Here is a 26,278-nt window from a genome sequence, read left to right as displayed (position 1 = left end):
TCACCATTTTTTATATTCCCCCAGCAGCTTCAAACTGATGTTACATGAGATACAGTCAGCATTTTTTTAAATGTACTTGATTCTCTCTCCCTCTTGTGTGCAGATCTTGCTGAGAAATAACCAATATTATATATGAAAGTGACTTGCACATGGGACATACTGTAGATAAAAATTTAACAACCAGAGCTTTGTATTTTTTTTGGGTAAGTTTTAAAGATATGATGCACTGATAAAACATAGTTGACTGAGAGCTTTAAAGTACATTTTGTTCATTGTTTGAAACACATGGGCATTTGATATTGGTGATGGAAGAAGTCAATCCAGAACAGACAAGATCTGACTTTTTAAAAAAATTTAAACAAAAATAGCTTAGAAAGATTTTAATAGTGATTATGTGTTGTCTAGCAGTTAAATCACAGGATTGAGAATCAGAACTCCTGAATTCTTTTGGGGAAGCTATATAACTTACCTGCTTCTCTGGTTGTCCAGCTGTAAAATGGTATACTACCACTTGCTTTCTCCAAAATAGTGTTGTGAGACATAATTAGAAGTCATCAGGTGCTTGGACATCTTGAATGACAAGTTCTGAGGGTTATTATAACCCAAAGTTTACCAGTGAATAATTATGTAGCCATCAGCAAACCATATAAAGTCTCTCATTAGTGCTTGCAGAACTTGTATCAATAGACACATCTCAGCTACTTGAGTATGCAGCTTATTAATAGCATAAATGAACAATAGGGCTGAACTTCTATAAACCTGGCCCTGGCTGGTCCATGCACAGAACATGGGAACGGACTGACCCCAGCTATCTCAGAACTGCAGCCTCCAAGACACCCTAAATCCCCCTCTATCACCAAGACAGCCTCTCCTGCCACCTCCTCACCTGCAGAAAAACCTTCCTCCTTGGGCCCTTGATTCCCTCTGCTAAGGTCTGCTGTGGAGATCCCCTGTCTGCCTTCAAGGGGGATAAGCCAGGCAGGGACACAGCACCTCTTACACACTCTATAATGGGCTTTATCAAGATTAGGAGGCATCCTGGCCAGCCACCACAGGAAACCTGAGCAGGAGCCGTGCTGTAGCATGTGCTGTAGCCTTGTGCTACACGAAGCGGCAGGGGCAGTAATGTACCAATAGCCATAGGATATCTCTACACTGCGGTCCAAGGTGTGATTGCAGCAGAGGCAGACAGATCACCGCTAGCTTTACCCATCGCTAAGAATAGCAGCGTGGCTGCTTCAGGACAGGCTAACACTGTGAATTCATCCCCAGGGTACACAGCGGGCTTCTACAGCCTGTGCTGAAACCCACGCTTCCTCGTCTTCGGCTAGCAGAGGTAAAACTAGCATGGGTATGTCTACTTGTGCGGCAGTCACACCTTGGATTGCAGTGTAGACTTACCCTTCATGCTAGGGTGTGACTGCTAGGGAACGTTGCCCTTCTATCCCTGCATCCCCACTCCTTTGTATAGACATTTTCATGTAATGTATTGCTTGGGAAAGGTGCCAGATTGATAGGAGGCCAAAAAGGTCTGTCCCTGGAACAGGCACGGCAGCAGTACAACCATCTTCGTGTTGCTCCGCCATGTACCTCAGTCCTGACCTGGAGAGGTCACCTCTAGGGGTGAGAGAGGGAGGTTGTTCAGACTAGATAAGATTTGTTAAGTCCCTTGACTAGCACTGTCAAGATTGAAGACACCACTGATCAATATTTTATACTGAAATGTGAGGAAGTTTGATTAACTGAGCAGGGACCTGAAGCTGCATTTTTGCAATATTACATTTTTTATCCAGCGGACGGGTGCTCCTTAATTTTGTTAGGAGCTTTTACCCTAGATTTGCATAGGCACAGTAGAAAACTGTGAAAACATGTTGTCAGCAAAACTGTTTGACTATGGTCTTGCATTCACATATCTTGTGGCACTGAGGCCCTGACTCACCAAAACACTTAAGCATGTGCTGAATTTTAACCAAGTGCTAAGTCTATTCTTATTCAGCAAAGCACTGAGGCACATGCTTAAATGCTTAACTGCTTTGCTGAATCAGGGCATTAGAAAGCATGCAAAGACATTTGTTGCTTATCTAAGAGTGATCCTCAGTGACTTGTAGTATTAGAGAGAAATTTTAGTTATCACCACAAAATACTCTATATTTTTATAATAATCAGAGGAGGAAAGGGAGCCTTTTATCCCAAACCCCATGATTTTTAAGTGTCATACAGTTTTCAAACTGAAGTACACTATTCTCTTTCTCAAGCTCATTTTCATTTTTTGGTAGTTCAGTAAAATGAACATATAAATATTTTTCAATGTATTCCTGCATTTTCCCACCAGATCAATAATTTCCAGCATCCTATGTTAGGGCCTGAACCAAATCCCACTGTAAAATCAATTGAAAGATGCCCATTGACTTTAAAGGGAGTTGGATAAGGCCCTTGATGAGTCATTCAGAACGCTGCATGTAGTTAGAAAGAGCAAGATACCTGCTGATGCACTGCCCATCACTTGATGATTACCTGTTCTGTTCATTCCCTCTGGGGCACCTGGCACTGGCCACTGTTGGAAGACAAGATACTGGGCTAGATGGACCTTTGGTCTGACCCAGTAGGGCCATTCTTATGTTCTTATGGAAGGAGCACAAACTTTCTTTCCTCACCCCTATAAAGCAAGCAGCAGGTCAAGATCTCTCACTAGAGTCTTAAGAAAACACCTAGACAGGGAAAACCACTTCCTTGCTAGTCCTCATACTGTGGACCTAAAGGGTATGCAGCTCACGGCATTTGTCTATTCCCCTTATCAGACGGTGCCCACACTGTGATCAGCAGCATGTGGTAGTTGGGAGGAAGAGGGTCTCAGAGCTGCAGTAAACTGCCTGACATCAATCCACAATGCCCACCTTGCCCTGGCAAGTGGTATACTTGGACACAAGGTGCAGCTGCCAGAATCTCTGCTTGCCTCAGCAATGATGACCAGCAGAGGATTTACCGCACAGTCTTTTGTTATATTATTTGTGAGTCAGTCTGTTCAACATACTAAATGGACTGTGTCTCCACAATTAATTTTCAGCTGCTTTACCTGCAATACCCAGTACTATTTAACTCCTACTATGACTTATTAACAAACATAATGGAAAATTGATTTTTTTTCTGCTTTAAGGGCAGGGAGGAAAATCAATGCTGATTAAGAACAGGGTAAACAGAGTAAAAGTGAAGAAATCAGAATGCTATACACAAATTCCACTGGACCAGAGAGAAAAAGCAACACTATGTATCCTAAACTGTGAGGACATACAGTCTTTCTAAAGCCTCCTAAGTCTTTGCATTAGTAGACTAATCCCTTGCTTAAACTCCAAAGCAGATTGAAAAGATAAATGGAATGTCTATAGATGTGAACGGAGACAGTTGCATCTCCACACCTGTTAAGGAACACAGTCTCTTTTTGTTATGAAGTGTCTTGAACTTAAAATACTGTCTCAGATTAGAACCCCATCAATTCATTAAAATATTCTTTACAAGCATTTTGGAGTTATCACTAAATTAGCCATTTTATTGTAGCTGCTTATCTGTGGCTTTGGCAGGGAGAATGTTTGCTGCAAAACGTTCTTTTCAATAAGTTATTCCCATTCAAAACTCCTGTCCTTTAAAGGAAACAATAGGAGACATTGTGCTTCTCTTTCTGGGCAGACTGTACTGTTTATATACTGAGCAAAATTTTACAGTGTGGCACGGTATTGGGAGGAAGGAGGGTAGCACTGCCTATCAGGAGCTGTAGAAGGCTCTGTATTAAACTATCTGTTCAATCTTGTATTTAGCTTGTATTTCCCAGACCTGATGAAGAGCTCTGTGTAGCTTAAAAGCGTGTCGCTCTCACCAGTGGAAGTTGGTCCAATAAAAGATATTACCTCACCCACCTTGTCTCGCTGTGCTCCTTAGGACAGTTCATTGTGCACTGCCCTCTATACCTAATCTGTCCTACTGGCTAATGCAGAGAACAGACAGACATGCCCCCTCCTCCTCCCAGACCCTTCCTCTCTCTTTGCAAAGGTTAGCACTGACAGCAATGCTAGCCCTACTGAGTCTTTGTGGTATTTATGCTCCTTTCATCCTTTCACTCCTAGGATATAGACAAATATTCTTCTTTTCGGAGTTATGTAATCACTTCCGCTGGTTCCCAATCTCAAAGACAACGTGATCTAATCGGTCTGTGGTTGTGGTGCAGACCCAAGAGCAGCTCACCACTCGCTGAAGGGCACTTGAGTGTATAAGTGTTTTATCATAAATTGTTGGTCATGGCGTCTGGCTCTGCAACTATTCTCAGAACACCCTCCAGCACCTTACCACAGCCATCTCACAACTACTTCTACAAAACTCCAGCAGAAACCTTTCTGAGGGAGCTGAGCGTTCCACCTGGCTTCCATTTTGAGAACAGGACTAAGAAATGGTGCCACAGTTTTGCTGGACTCCTCATAGAAATTCAGAAACTTGTTCAAAATCTCCCAGAAGCCATTGCTACTGCAAGCTGAGAGGGGAACTTTGGGATAGGTCTCCAGAGAGCAGTGCAGCTGTGGGGTACAGTGCTATCGTGTGGACACAGGACATAACTGCAACAGGTCTTCATTGAAACAGTGTGAGTAGTGTGGACATACAACACACTGGCACCTACACTTCTGCTCTCCTGATGTTAAGTTATCAATGAGTCAGTTCTCTGGTGTGTACAAGGCACCAGTTTATTTATTTATATGTGTTTCTGATATCCTTTCTGGCATTTTTTTTTTGTATTTGTCCATTGATGACAAAATTAGAAGATCAAAGAGACTTCAAATAACTCTGTAAACTCCATCTAAAACGCTCAACTTGAAAAACTTCAGTAAAAAAACCAATCAGTAGAGAGTATGAGTCAGATAAATATCACCCTTTGATGAGCAGTAATTTTTTGTAATAGGGAAACAAACTTATTTTTGCATGTTCTTCTCCCCTAAAGGTTGGTATTTGAAAATGTTTTTCATAAAAAAGTATGAGAAACTTTCTCTAAACACTAGTTCAAACATAACATGGCAATAAAGAATGTAGAAAAATTGTTTATTTCTCTTTTGCATAAATAATTTTAAAGCAACATTCCCAAGAAGAGTTAGGCAAATAGTGGGAGATGAAAATACTTGCAAATACAATGGGCCAGCTCCTCAGCTGAGATAAATCAATAGATAGTTCCAGCTCCATATAAGTCAACGGAGCTAAGCTGATTATGCAAATTGCGGAGCTGGTCCTGTGTTCACAAAAATCAGACTCACAATTCAACCCAACCTTGCTGTTATCTTTTATTAAACAAATATTTTTGGGACCAGTTCTTGTTTGCATGAATGTTTGGGGAGCAGCTGTTATTTGTATGAATACAGGTATTCATGCCCAAATTAGCATCTTCATGCCAAAAGCGCTCTCCTGGCCAGCCCCCATATAAGCTGCTCTGTGTGCTGGGGAGTGACGTTAGGAATACTGGAAAGCATTTTAAAATTGCTGGCTTTCTCAGACAAAATAAATACAACATCAGCATGTGCAGCAGTGAGGAATGAAGGGAAGGGGTTGGGGAGGCAAATGCTCAAGTAGTGGGAAAAGATCCATTGCCTGGAGACACTTGGAACATGTGTCCTTCCCTGGAACAGGTGTCTGTAGAGTGACTGGGAGGGAGTCAGATGGAAAGGGAGGAATGGTGGGAAACTTGGGCCAGAACGTTGGCATTAATGCATTTAATATAATAAGACAAAATGAATATGTGCACCCACCCATTGCAAACAGCACTACACATGTGCATGTGTTTAGTGGCTGTGAAGTAACAGCGTGATGCAAAATGGAGATCAGTGGATTCAAAGCAAACTTTTGGCAGGTATATGAAAGAGTGTTCAGTGTTGTACAGGGGATGAAAGAATGCACAGAAGCTCCCTGAAATACTTGGTCAGAGCATTGGCACTCAGATCAGAATCTAGTTGCAGCCTTGCATGACTAGGACCTTGCATGTGCACATATGCACACAGTTACATGGTATGAATGTAACAAGAGAAAATTGAGTATAAACTCTTTCAGAAAGCCAATAATTTTGGTTTATATCTTTCTCTCTCCCTGAGGCAGAAAGAAGCTGACTATTTTAAAATAATCTGGGATCTATTTACATAGCCAAATGTAATGCTCTTTCTTGCAAAAATAGGGCAGTAAAACATTTAAAATGTCTCAACATTCCCTAAAGTAGGCTGGCAGGTCTCAAAATGTAATTGTAAATAAGGATTCATCATTGAGCATGTGTGTTTCGAATGGGGTTCTGCAGGAATCGATTCTTGGCCCTATGCTATTAAACATTATCAGTGCCCTGGAAGAAAACAAAATCATCACTGATAAAGTTTGCAGATGACACAAAGACTGGGGACATAGTAAATAGATAGGACAAGTCATGGGTACAGAGATATCTAGATCATTTGGTAATCACGGTATAAGCAAGCAATATGTGTTTTAATATAGCCAAATGTAAATGTATACATCCAGGAACAAAAAACGTAGGCCATACTTCAGGATGGAAGTCTCTATCCTGGGAAGCAGCAATTCTGAAAAAGCCTTGGGGGTCATGGTTGAAAGTCAGCTGAACACAAGCTCCTACTGTGATCCTGTGGCCAAAATGGCTAATGCAATTCCTTGGATGTAGAGAGATTCAATCAAGCAAAAGTAGGGAAGTTAGATTACCTCTATTTGGTATTGGTGCAGCTGCTCCTGAAATACTGTATCTAGTTCTGTTGTCTACCATACAAGAAGGATGTTGATAAATTGGAGATGATTAAGAGAAGAACCATGAGAAAATCAATAAAGTGTTGGAACACCTGGCTTACAGTGAGAGACTCATGGAGCTCAGTCTATTTAGCTTAACAAATTTAACGGGTGACATTTGACCATCACAGTCGACAAGTACCTACATGGGGAACAAAAATTAATAACTGGCTCTTCAGTCTAGTAGACAAAATTATAACAAGATTCAATGGCTAGAAGTTGAAGTTAAACAAATTCAGGTTGGAAATAAGGCACAAATTTTTAATAGTGATGTCAATTAAGCATTGGAACACTTTAACCAAGCGCTGTGGTGAACTCTTCAACTTTAAAATCAAGATGGGAAGTTTTTCTAAGTGATATGCTCTAGTTCTAGAATTAATTGATGATACTAAACATGATTTGCCCTGGTCAATGCTGAGAGGTCAGTCATAGTCAACATCATGTCAGCTAATTTGTCTCTTCACAACCAGGTTTGTACAAAACAAAATTTTGTAATGCAGACAAGACTACTGTAGCCTCCCTCCTTCATACAGGAGAGCCATACCATACTGTAAGGCCAGGAAAACATCATGCTTGTGCTGAAGGAAGACAGGATTTGCACCTAGGTAAAGGAGTGATATAGGCCATGGATCAGCAACCTTTGGCATGCAGCCCGTCAGAGAAATCCGCTGGCGGGCTGGGCCAGTTTGTTTACCTGCAACGTCCGCAGGTTCGGCCGATCACAGCTCCTACTGCCCACGGTTCACCATTCCAGGCCAGTGGGGGCTGCGGGAAGTGGTGTGAGCCAAGGGATGTGCTGGCCGCCACTTCCGACAGCCCCCATTGGCCTGGAATGGTGAACCACGGCCAGTGGGAGCTGTGATTGGCCGAACCTGTGGACACTGCAGGTAAACAAACCATCCCGGCCCACCAGCGGATTTCCCTGACGGGCCACGGGCCAAAGGTTGCCAATCCCTGATATAGATTATTCCAGGGAGGAGGATGAGAAGATGATGAAGACTTCCCCTTAGAAGGTCTCCAAGGAGTCAGATTGAAATTACACATGGATCTTTGGCTGGTTTTGTTGTTCTGGGAGATGAAGATTACAAGCATGCTGCCATGGGAATGAATCATTATACTTCCTGAGCCACATGTTCAAGGGAAAGATGCGGTAGAAATAGACAGACACGGATTGGAATTAAGCTGTCTTTCAATCTGCATCACAATGGAAATGTTACTGATTCAGTCCCCTGAAAAGCACAGGACTGATTGACAGCATGATGACTCAGTTATTTTGATGGAATGGGAGGTGACAAGAAACAGATTTGAGTTGTTGCTAAAACTCTTCCATCTAGTGGACAACACAACTGCCATGAAATGATGAGAGACAGATACTCTCTGTCCCTCCACCTGCATTTGCATGACATCCAGACTACACACAGATTTCTTGATACTGTTGCCGGAAGCCATCTCTTGTGTCAGGGTACCATTAAAAGCAACGAAATATAAAAATCCTAAAATTCAGACATCCCTCAAATTACATTCACAGGAAAATATCTAATTAAGTTTCTTTGTAATGATTCACAAACAAAACTGAAATTTGAATGAAAAAACCCATGTTTAAAGATAAGAAATGTTGATATTAAAGAATCATCATGATTTCCATAACTCCGATCCCCTTTCTAATTGATTAAGGGTAGCACAGAATAACGTATGCTGACTTACAAAACTTTGAAATATAAAATGAAGACCTACCTGTCAATGGTAAAATTAAGAGCTTTGATAGCTATATTTTAAATAATTTGTAATTATGACTAGTGAATGGGTAAAAATGAGGTAACACTTAGGCTAAGGCTTTGGTGCCATAAGTGGGGTTTTGCCAGTTCTTCTTTTACATAGAATTGCTAACTGCTTAAAATGTTATTGCTGATAGAACCAAGGTAACATATCATAATTGAAGATGTAAGTAAATGATAAATAAGCCCCTCCCCCTATTTCTGGGAAGACCCAGAGCAGGGTGACACAAAACAACATGACCAGAAACTGCAAAACTAACAGGAAAAATACTGAAGTTGGGTAATTGAAGCTTGTGCATGCATAATGTATGGGTTATCTAAAATCCAGAGGGTTGATGTGCTAAAAGCCAATTGGATAAAGATTAATCTATAATGTAGGTACATATAAAAGACATAAGTGAACATGGGCCCAAACTGGAGAAACACCAGATCAGAAACTGAAGAAGGGGATTGAAGAACCAAGGGATCAGAGAAGTCAATGACTATCATGGAAGGTAGAAGAACTTCCTGATCCCCCAGAACATGGTAACAAGGGCCTATTTACCAATTCTGTCTTGTCTATTATTTGTCTGGCATAAATACATGTCAAGACACTGTAAGTGACAATTATTCTTTCTGAATTTGTATAGATAAGACAAAAATTGATTAAGCCTAAATTAGATGGACTTGTGACTCAGTTTCCCAGCTTAACCAAAAGGTTGGTGCTTTGAGCCCACCCAGGAACATCATTTTGAGAGGTTATGTCCTTGATATTTAGTTGCTTTTAATAGTTCCCCAATAGTTGTGTAGTGACCATCTTAAAATGAAACTGCTAGGACAGATTCATTCCTGAGTGAACTCCACTGTGGTTTGTGAAAGGGAAATGCCAATGATGATACTATAATGAAAAAATATGACTGGGAGTGACAGGCAGGAGATGCAGATTCTGTTTCTACTCTGCCACAGACTTAGTGTGTGATTTAGAAAATTCTCTTTACCACTCTGTGCCTCAGTTTCCACTATGAGAAATAGGTCTAGTACTTTCCTACATCACAGGAGTGTGGTAAGCATTAATCAATTCATATTTGTCAAGTGTTTTGAGATCCTTGGAGGAAAGGGGCTATAGAAAACTACTATTATTATTTGTTTAGAGTAAATAATAAACCAAGGGTGTGAAGAACTACACCCTCTGTGAGGTGACAAATTGATATATCTGTGTAAGGAAGTTACCACTCACCACCGACTTGCCTTCTTGGGTCTAGGTCAGGGACTGTAGCTCTTGATGTGTTGGGTGCCCTCTTGCTGCTTGTTCCTCACTCTGCAATAGCTTTTCTTCTGGTAACTTGGCCCTCCAGCTGGGTCACCATTTAGTTCTTCCCTTCTGGGGTTAAAAAATCCAACAGGACAACTGTTCAAATGCTGTGGTCATCTTAAGGGACTTGCCCCAGCACTCAGGTGCCCACTTCCCTTAGAGTAAAGACCCAAAGGTATATTGTCTTGTGCTATATAGAAGAATCTGCACAGCACAAGTTCACAAAAATTCACCCTCTTCCTCAATATGGAGAGATATGCACCTCTTCTTGCCCCCCCTCCCTCCCCGTTAGAAATTACAGAACCTGGGTTTAATAATAAACAAAACAAATTTTATTAACTATAAAAGGCAGGTTTTAAGTGATGAAAGGGATAGCAAACAGAACAAAGCAGATTACTAAGCAAATAAAACAAAGCATGCAAACTCATCTTGATTCACTAAAGAAACAGGTTACAGAATGTAATTTCTCACCCTAAATGTTGAATTAGGCAGGATGCAGAGTTTCTGTAGCTCAGGGTTCCAGTTATTTCTTCTTACAGTCTGGATCCCTGTCTCAATCTGGATTCTCCCCTGCCTTTTCCTTCAGGTTAGTTCCTTTGTCCCTTCAGGTACTTTCAGCAGTCCTTCTTCTTGGGTAGGCAATGGAGAAGAGTACTCTTTGCCTTCCACCTCATCCTTAAATAAGATTTACATAAGGCGGGAATCTTTTGTTTCCCAAACTTGATCCCTCCTCTCCTTTTAGTGGAAAGTTACAAGAAGTCGAAGATAATGTTTAGTATCAGGTGACAAGACCACCTGACCTAGTAGTGTCACAGCTACATCCCAGGACTCCTCCCAGGAAGGAGGGAGATTAGTATCTTCACAGTCTTGTTGTTTCTTCCTAATGTCCCATAAAATCTGATGGCCTGTTTTCTGATGGGTGTCTTTCCAATACACACCCAGTTGTAATTGTTACTTAGTCCATATTCCTAACTTTATATACAGAAATGATACATGCATACAAATTGGATAATCACATTCAGTAAATCATAACCTTTCCAATGACATCTTACATGAGCAATCTTGCATAAAACATATCTTAGTTATGTCATATTCATATCATAAGCATATTTTCATAAAGAATATGGAGTGCAACATCATACCACCATGGAAAAGTGAGTTTTTATTTTGGGGGTACTTCAATATCCTAACTATGGCTACAGTAACTGCTGCTATTAATCCCTTTATTAAATTGACATTGAAATTCTCTATGTCATCACTCACACTATGATTATTCACAAATTCAGTACATTTACTTGGAAATAGGTCCCAGTCAGCTTTCTTAAAATTCCAGTTGGGTAATTTTCCATTACCTTCAACTTTACCTTTCTCTTCAAAAGTAATAAGTATAAGGAAATGATCACTCCCCTTCCTTCTTCCTTATATATTTCTCAGTTGCATTTACTTGCGATATCTGCTGTTATAATTCCCAGATGAAAGCAGGAAAAACTACCATTGTTGCATTAAATCTAGTTGGGGTGCCATCATTTAAAACCACTAGATTATTTTCATCAATGAAATTTTCTAAGCATGCACCATTTTTATCAGTTGTCTTACTTCCCCACAATTTATTATGACAACTTAGGTCACTGCATATAATATATGGTCTTTTAGCATTCTTCACTCTTCATAGTAGCTCCAAACTTTCTAGTTTTCTACGAGTTATAGATATTATAAATCCTTAAAGAAATATTACTCTTCTGAATTGGGATCTCCACAGCATTATAGTCTAGATTTACTTCTTCATTCTCTACTGCTATATAGTTTGCCTCCTCCTCTTCCTAGTTTTCAATCTTGCCTAAAGGCAATATAACATGGAATTTTAAAAGTGAGCTTTTCAACCAGCCATGTTTCCTGGATACAGATGCCATCTGGTTTAGTTTTCATTTCCAGGATATTTTCTTTTAGTTCTTGACCATGTGCTATCAGACTGTGAGCATTCTAACAAAAGATTGAGATCCCCAAACTAGTCAGATTTCTCCATTAACTTCATTCAAAATTGCATGAATATGGTCCATTGACAAGTTGCTAATATACAAGTAGTTTTCCACTGCCCTTGCTATAATTTTCATTTTTTCTGATTTTTTTCCCCAGTTTGTGATGTATAATGTATCACTTCAATCATAAATGCAATAAACCTTTCTTTTTTCTTTACCAGTATATCATCGCCTATTCCTTGCACAGTGTTCTTTATAGAATGAGGGTGTATCTACAGTTCCCCTTTTCCTGTTCTGATTGTCTCTTCTCTCTCCATCTGATGCTTTGAGAGTCTCCTTACAGCTTCCACATAAGATATGTTATTAACAAATTTTGTCGTTTGTATCTCTTTAGCTTGCCTTGCAGCAATACACCCTCCATATGCCAAACTGTGATTACCATCACAGTTACTACTTTGATCTTATCCCTTCTACACAATTTTTATAGGAATGCCCTCTCCCCAAGATTTACCACATCTTCTTTTCCCTCTACATGCCCATTCCATTGGCACCTATAACTCCTTAGAAGAGGGGTAATATATGGCTTGGTTCTGAATAACTGAAATCCTAGTGTACTAACACTTTATCATCTTCTCCTATGCCATTGGTTATTCATCATTGGTCAACTCTAATGGCCCCTTCATATATTGCCCCCTTTATTTCAGTCAAACACTTTGGTAGCTGGCAACTTACTTTATCTTTCCCTAGCATTTTAGTTTTTAGCAGTTTATCAGAGTTGTTTTTACATTCAACTAAAAGATCATCTTCTCACAGCCTCCTAGATCTTACAGTATCCGATGAAGTGAACTGTAGCTCACGAAAGCTTATGCTCAAATAAATTTGTTAGTCTCTAAGGTGCCACAAGTCCTCCTTTTCTTTTTGTGAATATTCCCTCTGCTTTTCTTAATCCACTCAGCTACTTTCACAGGGTTAACGTCACCTAATCTCATTTCTTTGGCTAGGGATTTTACAATTACAACATTCTGGTTTATTTCCTTCATCAGCTTTGCTTTTTTGCTGATATCACCATCATCATATTCTGCTTCTTCTCCTTTTTCTTCAGTTTATAGAGTGATTTCATCTGAGGTCAGAAAATACCTGCCAACCAGCCTTCTGCTTTCAGCCTCTTGGCTTTATAGTGCTGGTCCAGCCTGTCCCCCAGCTGGGCTTAACTCTCAATTAACCTTGGCCCTCCCTCTCTCAGGTGATGCCTGGTAACCTACCTGGCTTCTCAGGCTCTTGTTAACTCTATCAGGGCTGGTGTGGGGTTCACACCTGTATCACAATCTGCAATTAGGAAGTTTACACTGTCCACCAATTCTACATCTCAACAAACATACATAAAAAGTCTGTCTACTCTCACCTCAAGCTAGCTCAAAAGACGAAGCTCTCTAGTACACATGGATTAATACAGCAGTCTGGAGCCTATATAGATAATGCTGTTGGAGAAACAATGTCAGACTAGAAGGGAATGTCATCAAGATGATCATCCTTGTCCCTTTAGACAAGACTGAAAACCACCTTTACCTACCCTACTCCTCTTGTACTTCAAGCAGTAACGAGCACACTGATTTGGAGCTCAGCAAATAAATAGTAATACTAGTGCTCTGTTGACAATGTCTAGCAGCAAATTAATTGACAATGGTAGAGGTGAAGGAATGACTAAAAGCACCAAGCCAATAGCTCAGATATGTAAATGGCAAGAGAATATGTGTGAAGCTGACAGAAGTAATCAGATATTGTTGTCTGTGCTAAATGTTTTTGAAGTTATGGAAGAAAAATTATGATCTGACTGAAATATTTCTGATGTAAGTGCGTGTTCATACATGGCATGATATGATGGGGTGCGCAAACCCCGCACATGGCAAGGCAAGGGTTAATGAACTGCTTTGGGCTCAGTCAGTCCAACCCCTATGCTCCAGCAAAGAGTATCACGCCTGGTGGGAGAATCTAAAGGGAAACAGCCCAGCTCAGCTAGTGGCAGACCTGGGAGGAGAGCAGAGTCCTCAGCTCCTGGAGACAGTGTGGTGGAAAGCTGAGAGCAGGAGCTACTTGAATGATTCGTGCCTGTTTTTGCACTCCGACCCCTGTGAGCCTGATACAGAATACTTGCCTTGGGGCTATTAATAGTGACTTACCTGTGGGTGCTGAACAAGACTGTGGCCTGCTGGGGGCTCCCTAAAGAGAAGGGAAGGCCTGCTGCGGGTTTGTGTTAGCTCTTTTTTGTTTCTTTTTCTGTTGGATCTTGTTAGCCCTGCAAGGGGTGGACTTCCACAGGAGTCATTCAGAGGGCTGACTCTCCAAGAGCTGGATCCATGGTGTTCACTGCCTGGATCCTGAGGACCAGAGGTTGGGTGAGTTCAGGGCCCTGTCACAGCCAAAGCGAATGTGGTGGAAGAGCAACCCTGGAACATATGGCTAAACAACTTTGGGCTGTGCAAGAGGACACACTATTAGCAGAAGAAGCAATTTATGGGATACAATGACTTAACTTTCCCAAGCCAGTTGAAGAGGAAATACATTTTCGTTTTATTATACCCATGTTAGGTGCATGACATTTGTGTAATCAGCTGAATTATTTACAGTAGCTAGTTTCATAATTCTTTTTTTATCATTCTTTTTCACTTGTTTCTCAGCTGATAGAGTTAGCTGAACATTACAAATGCACTTCTCTGCTTATATACTACATTTTTGAGTGAACTAGCTACGGCTGTACTTGTGCTCTTTCTTGTCCTCTTTTCTGCAGGCATTTGAATGACTGAGGCCTTGTCTACATGGGGATTGTGGCTGAAAGCACCCCTGTATTCACCCCTATGCACCATTATAATAATCTTTGTATAAACTATGCCTTGTGAGATATCATTTTAAAACTAATAACTTGCTGGTCAATGTTACCATGGTGAAATGCATGTAGCAATATTATATGTAAAGTTATGAATTCCCCTGTATGATGATATTTGAACATGTTCAAACCCACACACCCCTGACTAGTCAAAAGTTGTTAAGCAGGTCTATCCTAAACAAAGGAATGTGAATTTACCTCAATTTACATATAAGTAGTAAACAGACTGCTTGAGACTGCAAGAGGGGGAAATGGCAGGAGACAAGGCAAATCTGCATTTCAGCATACAGAGGGGAGAAGAAAGAGCATGGAACCATCTTCACCACCAGGATCCACTTCACCTTCTTTATTGTTTGAGTAAATTTTTGCTTTGAAAGGTAATCCTCAGAAGAATCCACTTCCAAGGGTGATTGGACTATGAATGTGAGAGGCAAAAACACCCCAAGGCATCTTTCTCTCTCTCTCTCTCTTCTACCTAACAAGACAAAGGAACCCTCCCTTTGACCTTGGGAAGATCCTGACCTAAGAATTTGGTCATCAATGTTTCTGGGAACAGGTGGTAAGGATTTTACTTTGAACCAAGTCTAGCTTGTTAAGTTTTAGCTACTGGAAAACATTGTATCCTTATTTCTCTTACAACCATTTCTGAGTTTTATACCCTGTACTTGCACTCACTTAAAATCTATCTCTTTTTAGTTAAATAAACTTTTTTTTTTAATCAAAATTAATCCAGTGTTGTGTGTAAACTGAACTGTTTGGTAACTCCAGTTAAAATAGCCAACTGTTGTATATTGACCCCTTACAGAGGCAATGGACCTCTAATATCTGAACTGTTCAGGAGAGGGCTGGGCCATGCAGAACACATGCTTTGGGGAAAATTCAAGATTGGAGCTAGTTGGGACCACCTATAAGTAGTAACAAGGCTGGTGGAAGCCAGAGTGTGATTGGAGTGTTGTTGACAGGTTGCTGGGGTCAGAGCTGTTGGGCCAAGGCTGTAGCTATACACACTCTGGGTGTGACCTGCATGCTGGCAGGCTTTTTGTGAGCATCCCAGTTCGGGAGATACAACAGCAAAGCATTGTGAGACACCCAGGGTTCTGAGGCAGGTGGTGACACACCCTCTCACTGGTCTGGATTGCATCTTGATATGTGACAGGGATGTTAACTCAATAAATCCATCGAGCTACAACTCAGCTGACAAAATTTCACTGAGGTACAGCTGAACTGATACATGGCATTACATCCCTCCCCCACCTCACAGTTCAACGCAACTGCACCTGTTTTCCCCTTAGTGCTCCCTCAAGGGGACCTACTCTCCGTTTTCCAGCTCCCTAACTGCTGCCTCTCTTTGGTGGAGGCACATATCCCTCTCCCTTCTGACCAGGGTATTTCCAGGCTGCACATTTCCCTGCCTTCACTGTGTATTTCCCAGCACAGACAGGTTGTCCAAGGACAGCTTCTTGCTCCTTCTTCAGAGATGGTAAACAAGGGTAATTGCTACAGTTAAAAGGCACCACAGAGCACTTCCTATGCAAGCCTACTTTATTTAAGGTAAAAAGCATTGCAAAGCAAGCATATTAAAAGCAATAAAGGAGCTTATGTGCATGCTACTAAGCTTACCAGAATTAACCCCAACCCTAACATAGATTCTGGCAGAAGCAGGCCTTCAAACCCCTCCATGCCAGCGGATTCCTTGTGTTTACCAGTTCATCACAGTTTCAGTTTAGCACAAGCCCTCAGTTATATGAGGTCTCACTAGGCCTAGGCTTTCCAACCCTACCTTAAGAATGAGGGTCCTCTGTTTGTTGGATCAGAAGGTGGGCCCTGAGCCACTTTCAAACCAGGCTATTTATCCAAAAATTGTTTTAGTCTGTTGGTCCCCTGGGAATCCAGTTAGATCTAGTATATGTGTACCTCTCCAGAGGGGTGGCTTCAAAAGGTTGAGAATGGAGGAATTATAATAGCATCCCCCCTCTCTACTAGAGGGTGCTAGCACATTAGCATCCCCACCACCATCTTCCAAGATCTTTTCATTGCTCTCTCGCGTGTTGTGCTAAATACAGCAAACACTTATCCTATGGGGCACATTGTAATGAGAAACATCTTGTTTTATCAAAAAGGCATTGCCACCACCCTCCTTCAGTCTTCCAAATGCACACTCCACTGACATGCTGCAACTGCTCAGAGTAAAATGCAACCACTCCTTTCTCTTGTCCGATTGTCTAGTGAAAGACTTCATAACTCCACGAATATCCATAGTTTTCAGGGTAACAAACACTCCCTCGCTCAATTCTACAAACAGGCCCAGGTTTCTAAACATCCTGGTTTCATGGATAACTCAAAACCACCCTACATTAATATTGGTGACTTTTACACAGTGATCAACCAGGTCTTGTAGCACCAAGCACTGTTTATAAAGTCTTTGACCTGATGTGTCAGGTATAGTATGCACATGTGTCCCATCAGCAGTCCATCTACAGTTCAGGAACCCCATCTGTGCAAAGCTGTCAATAATCTTATGTACACTGTCAGGCTTTATGAGATGTCACAGCAGCTGCCTCCTCATAGCATTGCAAACCTCTCTGCAACAGCCCCAGCAGTCAATCTACCAATACCAAACTGATTAGTTACTGACCAGTAGTAATCAGGGGTGGTGAACTTCTGGATGGTGATGGCACCATGCTTCTCCATGCTGAAGGGAATTCTCATGCTTGAGTTTGGCCATTGCAGCTCCAGGATGAGCTCTGTGTAGATTTCTAGGAAAGTGGCCTTTGTCATCCTACAGTTCTGCTGCCACTGCTGGTCATCCCAGTTCTACATCACGGCTCTCCCACCGCTCACTGCTAGTTGACTAAGCTCAGAAGCAAGCGCTCCATTGAATAAAGCTGCTCTAGATAAATGCCTTGTAGAACTAATTGTTCACTTGCTGCTTCCTCCATTAGCCATGCTGCCACTGTATAAAAAGCCCTATGGAACCATCGAGCCAAATCCATCTGCTTGCACAACTGCAAAAGACATGTGCATCATTCTGTTTGCATTGATGACTGTCATGGTCACAGATCACAGCAGTGTGTTCCCTATACTGCCTGACAGCAGGTCAAAAATGGCACGAGCAAAAGTAATGGATGCCAAGAAAGGAATCATGGGAATTTATTAGTTTGGCAGAATGTCTGTAGTTCCCAGAGTGCACTTTGAGAAAGAGCACGGAGCTGAGCAGTACAGCATTGCACCATGGTATATCTGCCCTGAATGCTAAATGGTTAGTTTGAACAAGTAGAGAACTCTATGGATACAATGATTAATAAGGAAAGTTCCTTAAGCTGGCAAAGCAAAGTGGTATTGACGCACTTCAGTTTGATATAGTTAAATCACTCAACCTAGAGTGAACAAACAGTTTGGTGTAATATCCCTGTGTAGACATGAACTATGTGAGGATAGTGAGCATAGTGAACTTGAGAGTGATGTGAGTATTGACAGGCCCCAAATGCTACATTCTCATGTATGAGTGTTCACATCAAAAGTATATGCATTCAGAGAGTCATGATTCCTCCAGGGGGAAGTAATCTGCTGCTTGCTCATACCAGTAGAAGATTAGCAGTCCTATAGCAGTCCAGACTACTCCCCACCCTTCCATGTCTTCTCTGCACTCACATATGTGGAATGGAAGTACTGAGCATGCAGCCCCTAGTTCTGCCTCTCTGTGTGCAGCAGAAATGTGAGGCGGCCACACCAGCTTTCAAGGATGAATGTCTTAGTCCCCCTTATGCTTATGTGTGGCCACACAGACCAGGCCACGATGTAGCCTTAAATAATTTTACCCCTCCCTGGAGTATCTCCTAAATCCACACAGTCTTCCTGAATTCTCAGAACAATCTGTTATTGAAATATGCTAATTAAAGCTGTTAGTTCAAATTTAGGCTATGATCTTGCCCTCTACTCTCTCTCCATTGACTAGTTAGACTACTCATGTGAGCGAAGAGTAAGTTTCAAGATTAAGCCAATGGCTGAGAGGTTATTTTAAGTGACTCAATTGTAAGGACTTCCTAAAAACTGCATTTCCTTCTGTGTGTTATAACTAGATCAAAAGGGATAGATTCCCAGGTGTGGTGAAACTTTAGAATACTTCAGTCAAGAAGCCTTGGTACAGAGGATCATGTGGTTTACACATTGCCTAGCATAGTTTTGAGACAGCTAAATAATTAGAAATAGCACATTTCTGAGGATACAAAGTATATTGAGAAAGGGAAATATCCTCCCCAGACTTTAACTCTCCGTGTTCAGATATCTTCAGGTTGTAGTGTGTTGTAGCTATTAGAGTGAAATAAATAGCTAATCAAAAAGAAAAGCTGACACACAAAGTATTTAGGATTTTCAAACTGAGAAACTTGAATTCGGGCTCAGATCCACAAAGGTGGATAAATCTTGGGTTTAGGTACCTAAGTCCCAGTTTCAGCTCCACTACAATCCACAAAACTCTTGCCAAACCCTGTAGATACCCAAACTCATGTAGCACCTAAGTTTTCAAAGTAAAAATTTGGTGCTTATTTTTTCATCTCTGGGCATGTGCACTCCTGCCTCCTTCTGGGCATCTGGATGCCTGTCTCCCACTTCAACCCCAGACAGATTCACAAATTGAGGAAGATAGGTGTTCGGCCACCTATATTGTGTGTGGGACCCAATCCAGTAGGTACACTAAGAGGCTGCCTACTGGATCAGGTCCCATTTAAAATCATGTCAGAAAAGGAGGTGACGGTGTTGACCTTATAACTTTTACATCAGTGCTTAGCGCATTTGCCTGGGATGTGGGAGACCCAGGTTCAGTTCCCCCCTCTCTGCCAGGGGAGGGAAAAAGAGATATGAACTAAGGTCTCCCACTTCCCAGGAGAGTGCTTTAACCACCGAGCTATGGGATATTTTGATGTGGGGGTTCCTCAGTCTCTCATGTTGAAGCTGTTCCACTGTGGATAACTAATGATTGGAGCAGGGGGACTGGACACGGGGTCTCCCACCTCCCATGAGAGGGCCTTAAACACTAGAGTCATTCTCATTCTCTCACTCTCTTTGGCCCAATGGCTATACTGGTCCTGTGGTTGGTTCCGGTTCGTGGATCACAGAGATAGGTATCTCCCTGCAGCCTGGATGGAGGTGCCTGGATCTGAGAGAGGGGCAGGACTTAGCACACAATCCTCTGGTAGGCATCTCCCATTGGTCAGTTTAGGTAGCTGTGCACCTAGTGTGCTTTTGTGGATCCCATTCTTAGGTGCCTATCTCTCCCCAGTCATTATATATGGAATTTAAACATCTAACTCGACTTTGTGGATCAGTGTTCCTGTGATTTTCTGGGTGCCTGAAAGTTAGGCACTGTGACACTCAGCATTGCAACCCAAGTCCCTTTGTGAATCCCAGCCTAAGTCCCTATTTTTCAGTAAAATAGCTAATTATTTTTCTTCATAGCTGTTAGGAGCTAACACTTTTAGATGATAGATTGATCATCTAATTTATCTATCTCTAAAGACGTAGAAATCTGCCTTTACCATCCTTGGTTCTTACCAGAGAGGGCAGAGTGAAGCTGCATGATTGCGTGTAATTACATTATCTAAAGCTAAAAATGTTTTTTCTCTCTTTTCCTCCATGAATGTATCAATTCTGCAGCAATACTCTAGCTCCACTGACTGATCTAAAGTAGGAATTGGTGTCTCCTGGAAATATGCTTCCTATAAAAGTTACTCTATTGAAATCCTTGCTGAATCTCTTTCTGTTATTAATATAAGTTCATTACATGTTTTGTTCATATAGATGGCAATTTACACTGTCCTTTTTCTTAGATTTCCACTAGATTTTACTAGTTGTGAAATGGATTTATGGTTGTGAAATGGATTTGCTTTTCTTAATATTAATTTTATTATTACTATTACAGAATGATTAAAAGAAGAAAGACGATGCTGATTCCCTTGAGAAGGAATGGGATCCTATCAACATGTCAGGAAGCCACATGCTAACACATGTCCCTTCCCCCCCTCCCCAAATAAAGTCCATAAAATTAAGCAGCTCTTTATCTGTGAACCCGAGTGATTTTGAGAAAGGCATTTAGTTAAAACTGTCTTCCACACTCCATCTTCTTCTGTAGGTAAATTAAGGGCCAGATTGTGAACCTGTTACTCACCTCAATAAACAATTTCTGACATAAGTAATTCCATTGATGTTAATGCAATTGCTTGTGAAGTGTTCACAGTCTGGTCCTAGATTTTAATTATAATTAGTTTAGCAGTCTCTCATCTTACTTGATCTAGCTAATTTGTATAGTGTTGTAATTTTTCAGTATATTCACTCCCCAGTTAGCAAATCAAGAGGGAAAAAAGATATTTTATAAATCCCCAAAATGATTAATTCCATTGTGTGAAATGTAAAGAGATTTTTAGAACGATTACTCAAAACATAACCAATAAGTGGTTTATTTGATTTGGACCACAACTGACCAGAAATACAAATCTATTTCTTTATCAATGGATGGAGCGGCTGAAAGGGGAGTTGTGAAGGTTGGGAAGATGTACTACTTATTTGCACATTTGAGACTCAAATTTCAGACATGTTTGTACCCGAATACTTGGATGCTAATATCTAAACTGTATTCTTAAATTTATTTGGGTTATTGCTGATTATGCACTATATGTATCTTATGACTTTAAAAACAAACTTTGTATGCGTGGATAAACTAAGCATTATGCCCAGATGTACAGACACTCTTTTCTTAACCTGTATATAATTTTTTAATATTAGCTTTAATGAGAGAGAATTACAAGAACATTAACTGATTTACTGACAGTGTTCCAAACTTCCCAGTACACTCCTTCATTTAAGTATTCCAATTAATTTGGTTACTTTTTTTAGAACAATCTATTTATCATTGATGTTAAACAGCAATAACACAGCTGAGTGGTACTTTTGACTTGTACTATATTTTACACTTTGAGCTCACTAAGGCATAGCATTGCAAACTACGTGTTGTTCAGAATTATGCATATGTTGCAACACCTACTTGTCTGTGCGTGGCTGTAACAACTGATAAAATACAGCTATAGACACATTTTGACAATATTTGTATTGCCATTTAATACTTCAACTGTTCCATTAAATGCAAAATCATTAGAAGCTTTTCAGGGCTCAGTCTTTCTATTCTTCCTCTATGGCAAAGGAGTTGGCACAAATATTTTCTGAAAGCCATTGCTCAGCATGGTGTGTAGACTCTGAAGTGTCTATTCAAATCTATCTTTGGTTTTATACCACGCTCATCACCATGGTATCAAAGTCAGTGACCGAATAACCAAATCTGTCACTGTGACAGGCATGTGCTTTTCTTCATGCTGTGCCCCAGCTTTACCTTCAAGGCATGGCTTAGGTGAAATATATTGAAACACAATGGCTCAGAGTCCTTTTACATTTTATTGGAAGAAAAGATTTCCATGTTGGTGCTAAAGCTGTTAAATTAATTGTGCTCAACTCATAGAAATGTGCCTACTAAACTATACAATAGAGTATTTTTTAGGTTGAATAACTCAAGTCATCTTCACAATTACTGTTGTTAATATGTGTTGTTACAACCTTCTTCTTCTCTTCCCCATGATAGTAGAATCTGTGACAATGTGAATTTCTTGGAAAAAAAAGTTATCTTGGAAGTGGCTGCTTGGTGTCGGAAGGGAATTCCTAAATTACCTTGCCAGATACCTTGTGATTATCACATGTCATATAGTAAGCCTACTGTGAGTCAGTATGAATTATCTGACATTTCCTGATCATATGGTAAAATATATCACAATATAATTAATAACACCAGTGCAGTTACTATTTTTAACCAACTGAGCAACAGAAGCAACTCTCTTAGCACTCTATCCACCCTGTTATTTCTCTTCCCCAGGGTTATTTCCTGAGTTAGGCAAAGAGCCTATGTCTCCAAGTAGGGTCTTGTGGATCCCTGTAGCAAAGTCACTGCACTGGCTACTTCATCTGCTGGGCCACATCATTTTCTTGTGTGTGGAATCCTGTTGCTGACATGACATGTAAAGGTTCAGGTGTCATACATGTTCAGCTGTGTGATCGTGTAAACCACATTTCACCCAGCTAAGAAAACTCTTTACAATGGTCCTTCTCCTTTATTGGTACAATGGTGCATTGGAAAACCAAAATGTCTTCCAGTTGCACAGAGAAGGGGTGAGGTAATATCTTTTATTGAATCAACTTCTGTGAGAGAGATAAGCTTTAGAGCTACACAAGACCTGAAGAAGAGCTCTGTGTAGCTCCAAAGTTTGTCTCTCTCACCAACAGAAGTTGGTTCAATAAAAGATATCAGAGGGGTAGCCGTGTTAGTCTGTATCCATAAAAACAATGAGGAGCTGAAGAAGTGGTTTTTAAACCCACAAAAGCTTATGCCCAAATAAAACTGTTAGTCTTTAAGGTGCCACCAGACTCCTCATTGTTTCAATAAAAGATAGTACCTCACCCACCTTGTTTCTTAATACCCTAGGACCCACACAGCTACTGCACTACATTCCAGTTGCACAGGCACTTTGCACCCTTGTAAGTGCAGTCTACTCCTGCTAATGATGGGGTGAAGCCTATAAAGCCTCAGTGGGGAACTGTGCACCTTCAGGAGAGTAAGGACAGCTGCTGCTTGCCCCTCATGCAGTCCACTCAAAGGTAGGGGGCTTTTTATGCTCCCTCTGCCACTGAATTATCCGGGCTGTGGCTTTAGTGGTAACTCAAAAATTAGAGATCAACCTCAGCTAAACTTTGTCCCCAGGCTTGGTTGTTCCTAAGGTTTCCTTGCAGGACCTCCTCTCTTCCAGCCAGTAGTTCCCCCCTGCTGCTTTGGGGGAAAAACCCCAGCCATTCATATATCCTTCCTGGATGGAGTTGACAAAGATGTTTCTGCTGCTATGGCCCAACAGTCATTACCTTCTCTTTTATGCGGTTTTTGGGGGGATGGCTCACCAGAGGAGCTGGGTCTGAACTCAAATCATCTTGTTACAGAGACATACTATGTAGAGCTGACCAGGATTGTCTGGGCAGCGATATAAAATAGGTTCCCAGCTGATTTTTGGAGGCAAGGTTCTTTCTGGCAGCTGAGCATGTGAGATCTAGGCGCTGTACTCGGAGCGGCAGTCGGACTGCTAACCCCCGGTAGCTCCCAGGAGTGGGTTCAGTAAGGCCCCCTCAACGCTTTAATGTGCTGTACAGCCCGCGCCACACCCTCACGCCTGCAACCACTGCTCCCGGTCATGCCGGTCATTGTGTTTGTGACACACAGCGGCAGGCTTCACAAGAGCACCTCAAGCACTGCCCCGAGAGAGGTCTTAATGGACTCAATCCACCGCGAGGCCGGAGAGAACGGCGTGAAATAGCAATGGCTGGGGGGGGGGGGGAACTTGTTCAAAACTCCCCAACTTATTGCATCCGGCGGGAGGTGCGGCTTCCCACGCCTCACGGACTGCACGGTGCGCCACTTCGTGGAAACCGTTCAGAAACGCACTGAAACGGGGGAATCGGTGTAAAACGGAGGCAGGGGTAGCAAACCCTTGGCGGACCCGCACCCTTTCCCTGGCGCCGTGCCCCCCTGCCCTGGGCACGATCGAAGAGCGTTGCAGAGCCTGGCTTCCCCCCGCCGGGCTCCCAGCACAGCTCCTGTCGGATTTCCACTCCCGCCGCCGCCGCCGCCGCCCTCCACACGTGCGCGCCGCGTTCCGGCTTCCCGGCGCGCCGCCTGCGGGGCGACTTGCCCCAGGGCCGCAATCGTTCTGCAGTGTTACCGGCGGGCAGCCCCGGCCGCTCAGCGTTTTCCTGCGCGCCGCGCAACCGCGACCCCAGGCTCCTGGGGGCACCCCAGACACCCAAGTCAGGCAGGTGAAAGCTAAAGGGTCCCCCCCTCCCTCCGCAACGGCCCCGGCTCGCTTCCTCGTGTTGAATTTCCAGCTTATTGATGCCGCTGGGGAGGGGAGGAGTTGTGGCAGCCTCTCGCCGGGGCGCTCTGCCAGCCGCGCCCGCGCTCTTCCAGCGGCTCTCAGCGTGCAACCCAAGGGGCAAGGACGGCGGGGGGGGGGGGGGGGGGTGCAGACGGGGCGGGGCCGGCGCGGGCGGGGAGAGGAGAGGGGCGGGGCGGAGGAGGGGGCGCGCACGCGCGCTGGGAGCTCGGGGTGAGCCCCACGCGGGCGCTCGCGGAGCCTCGGCAGCGGCGCTCGCAGTTCAGCAGCGAGCGGGGGCTTTGGCTGGAGCCAATGAAGAGTGACTGAGCTGCGCCCGGGTTGGAGGCACCGGCACCCCGGGCGGCGGGCGGCGGAAGAGCAGCGGCTGCTCCGGCTCCCTCTCCCCGGCGCTCCCCGAGCTGCTATGGGTTAAGGGGAGAAGCGGAGAGCGGCGAACAATAAACCGGCTGCCGCCGGTGCGGAGCGCGGCTGCTGCCCGAGGGCGTGGAGGAGAAGGAGGAGGAGGATGCGGGACGCGCCGAGCTGAGCCCGGAGCCGAGAAGTGGCCGGAGCCGGGCGGGGAGAAGGAAGAAGTGAGGCGAGCGAGGGGAAGGGGGCGGGTGGATGCTTTTTGCCGCTGCCCCGGTGCTGGAGCGGCGGCGGCGGCGGCGTAAGGGGAAGGAGGCGGAGGAGAGATGATCGCAGAGTTGGTGAGCGGCGCCCTGGGGCTCGTCCTGTATCTCAACACCCTGGGGGCGGATTTCTGCTACGATGACAGGTAGGTGGTGCCGGCGGGAGCCGTGCAGCCAGCCTGCGCTGGGAGCCCTAGGGGAGCGCGGGGGGGTCTGGGAACAACTTGGGCAGGAGCCGCCGCCGGCTGAGAGAAGAGCCCCCCGCCCCCCGGGGCTCAGCGCTGGCGGAGCCCCCTCTGCTCCGAGCGCCTTCCGCAGGCGCGAACCCTCCTCCCCGGCTCCTGGCCGGGCTCCCTGAGTGGGGGCCGGGGCGGCGCGCGGTGGGGGACGCGCTCACCTGTTGACGGAAGGGTTAGGCAGAGCCTTAGTCTGCGGTATCTTCAGCGTTAAATGCGCCCCTCGCCGCTGCTTTGCCTAGCTAGCATTGTTCGGTGCCTGCCAGAGCTCAGCCCTCTAATGCCCAAGCTGCCCCGCTGTCAGGACTCGTGTAGATCAAGTTTGTTTATTCTAAACAGGGAATTAAACAGCTGCGAGAAGAGAGAACGGAAAAGCGGTGCGGGGGGGGGGGAAGACGAGCTGCTGTATGTCCTAACAAACCGCTTCTTTCTCTGCAATCCCCCCTTCCCGCCCCCTCCACTGTTTGCAAGCGCTTAAGTTTTGGGGAAAACGAACATCTCTGCTCGGTGGGCGTTGAGTGCATGAACGTTGTGTGTGTATCTCCACTTCTCGTGTTTGTGTATGTAACTTAGTATAACAAAAAACCCGTTAAACGATGTAACGTCTGGGTTGGGAAGGAAGATTCGCCCCCCGTAACAGATCCCTTCCCTCCACTGATTCCGTGACTGTCTGATTTACGAAGCATTTGACAGTTCTCTCTTTCTCTCTGGCACACACACAGACTATAGTAGC

At 43.3% G+C, this 26,278-nt stretch overlaps 1 protein-coding gene and 1 long non-coding RNA gene across 4 annotated transcripts in view; one reads left to right on the top strand and one right to left on the bottom strand.

Annotated features, from left to right (window-relative positions):
• LOC311526583 overlaps positions 1-25,803 on the bottom strand; it is a 37,531-nt gene extending 11,728 nt beyond the window's left edge. For both annotated transcript variants that reach the window (XR_014713059.1, XR_014713060.1), the window contains exons 1-2: positions 25,707-25,803; positions 9,793-9,936 (exon numbers count right to left, since the gene is read on the bottom strand). This is a non-coding gene — a long non-coding RNA (uncharacterized lncRNA). The remainder of the gene's footprint in view (positions 1-9,792; positions 9,937-25,706) is intronic.
• TMTC2 (transmembrane O-mannosyltransferase targeting cadherins 2) overlaps positions 24,915-26,278 on the top strand; it is a 378,380-nt gene continuing 377,016 nt past the window's right edge. For both annotated transcript variants that reach the window (XM_084639748.1, XM_084639749.1), the window contains exon 1: positions 24,915-25,455. In XM_084639748.1, coding sequence (XP_084495874.1) covers positions 25,373-25,455 — 83 coding nt within the window. In that variant the 5' untranslated portion in view covers positions 24,915-25,372. The remainder of the gene's footprint in view (positions 25,456-26,278) is intronic.

This window comes from Lepidochelys olivacea (assembly GCF_965140295.1).
Source record: "Lepidochelys olivacea isolate rLepOli2 genome assembly, chromosome: 1".
In the NCBI taxonomy this organism is placed as follows: Eukaryota; Metazoa; Chordata; order Testudines; family Cheloniidae; genus Lepidochelys; species Lepidochelys olivacea.
The sequence above is the reverse complement of the archived record's forward strand: the minus strand, read 5'-3'. Positions and strand labels throughout refer to the sequence as shown.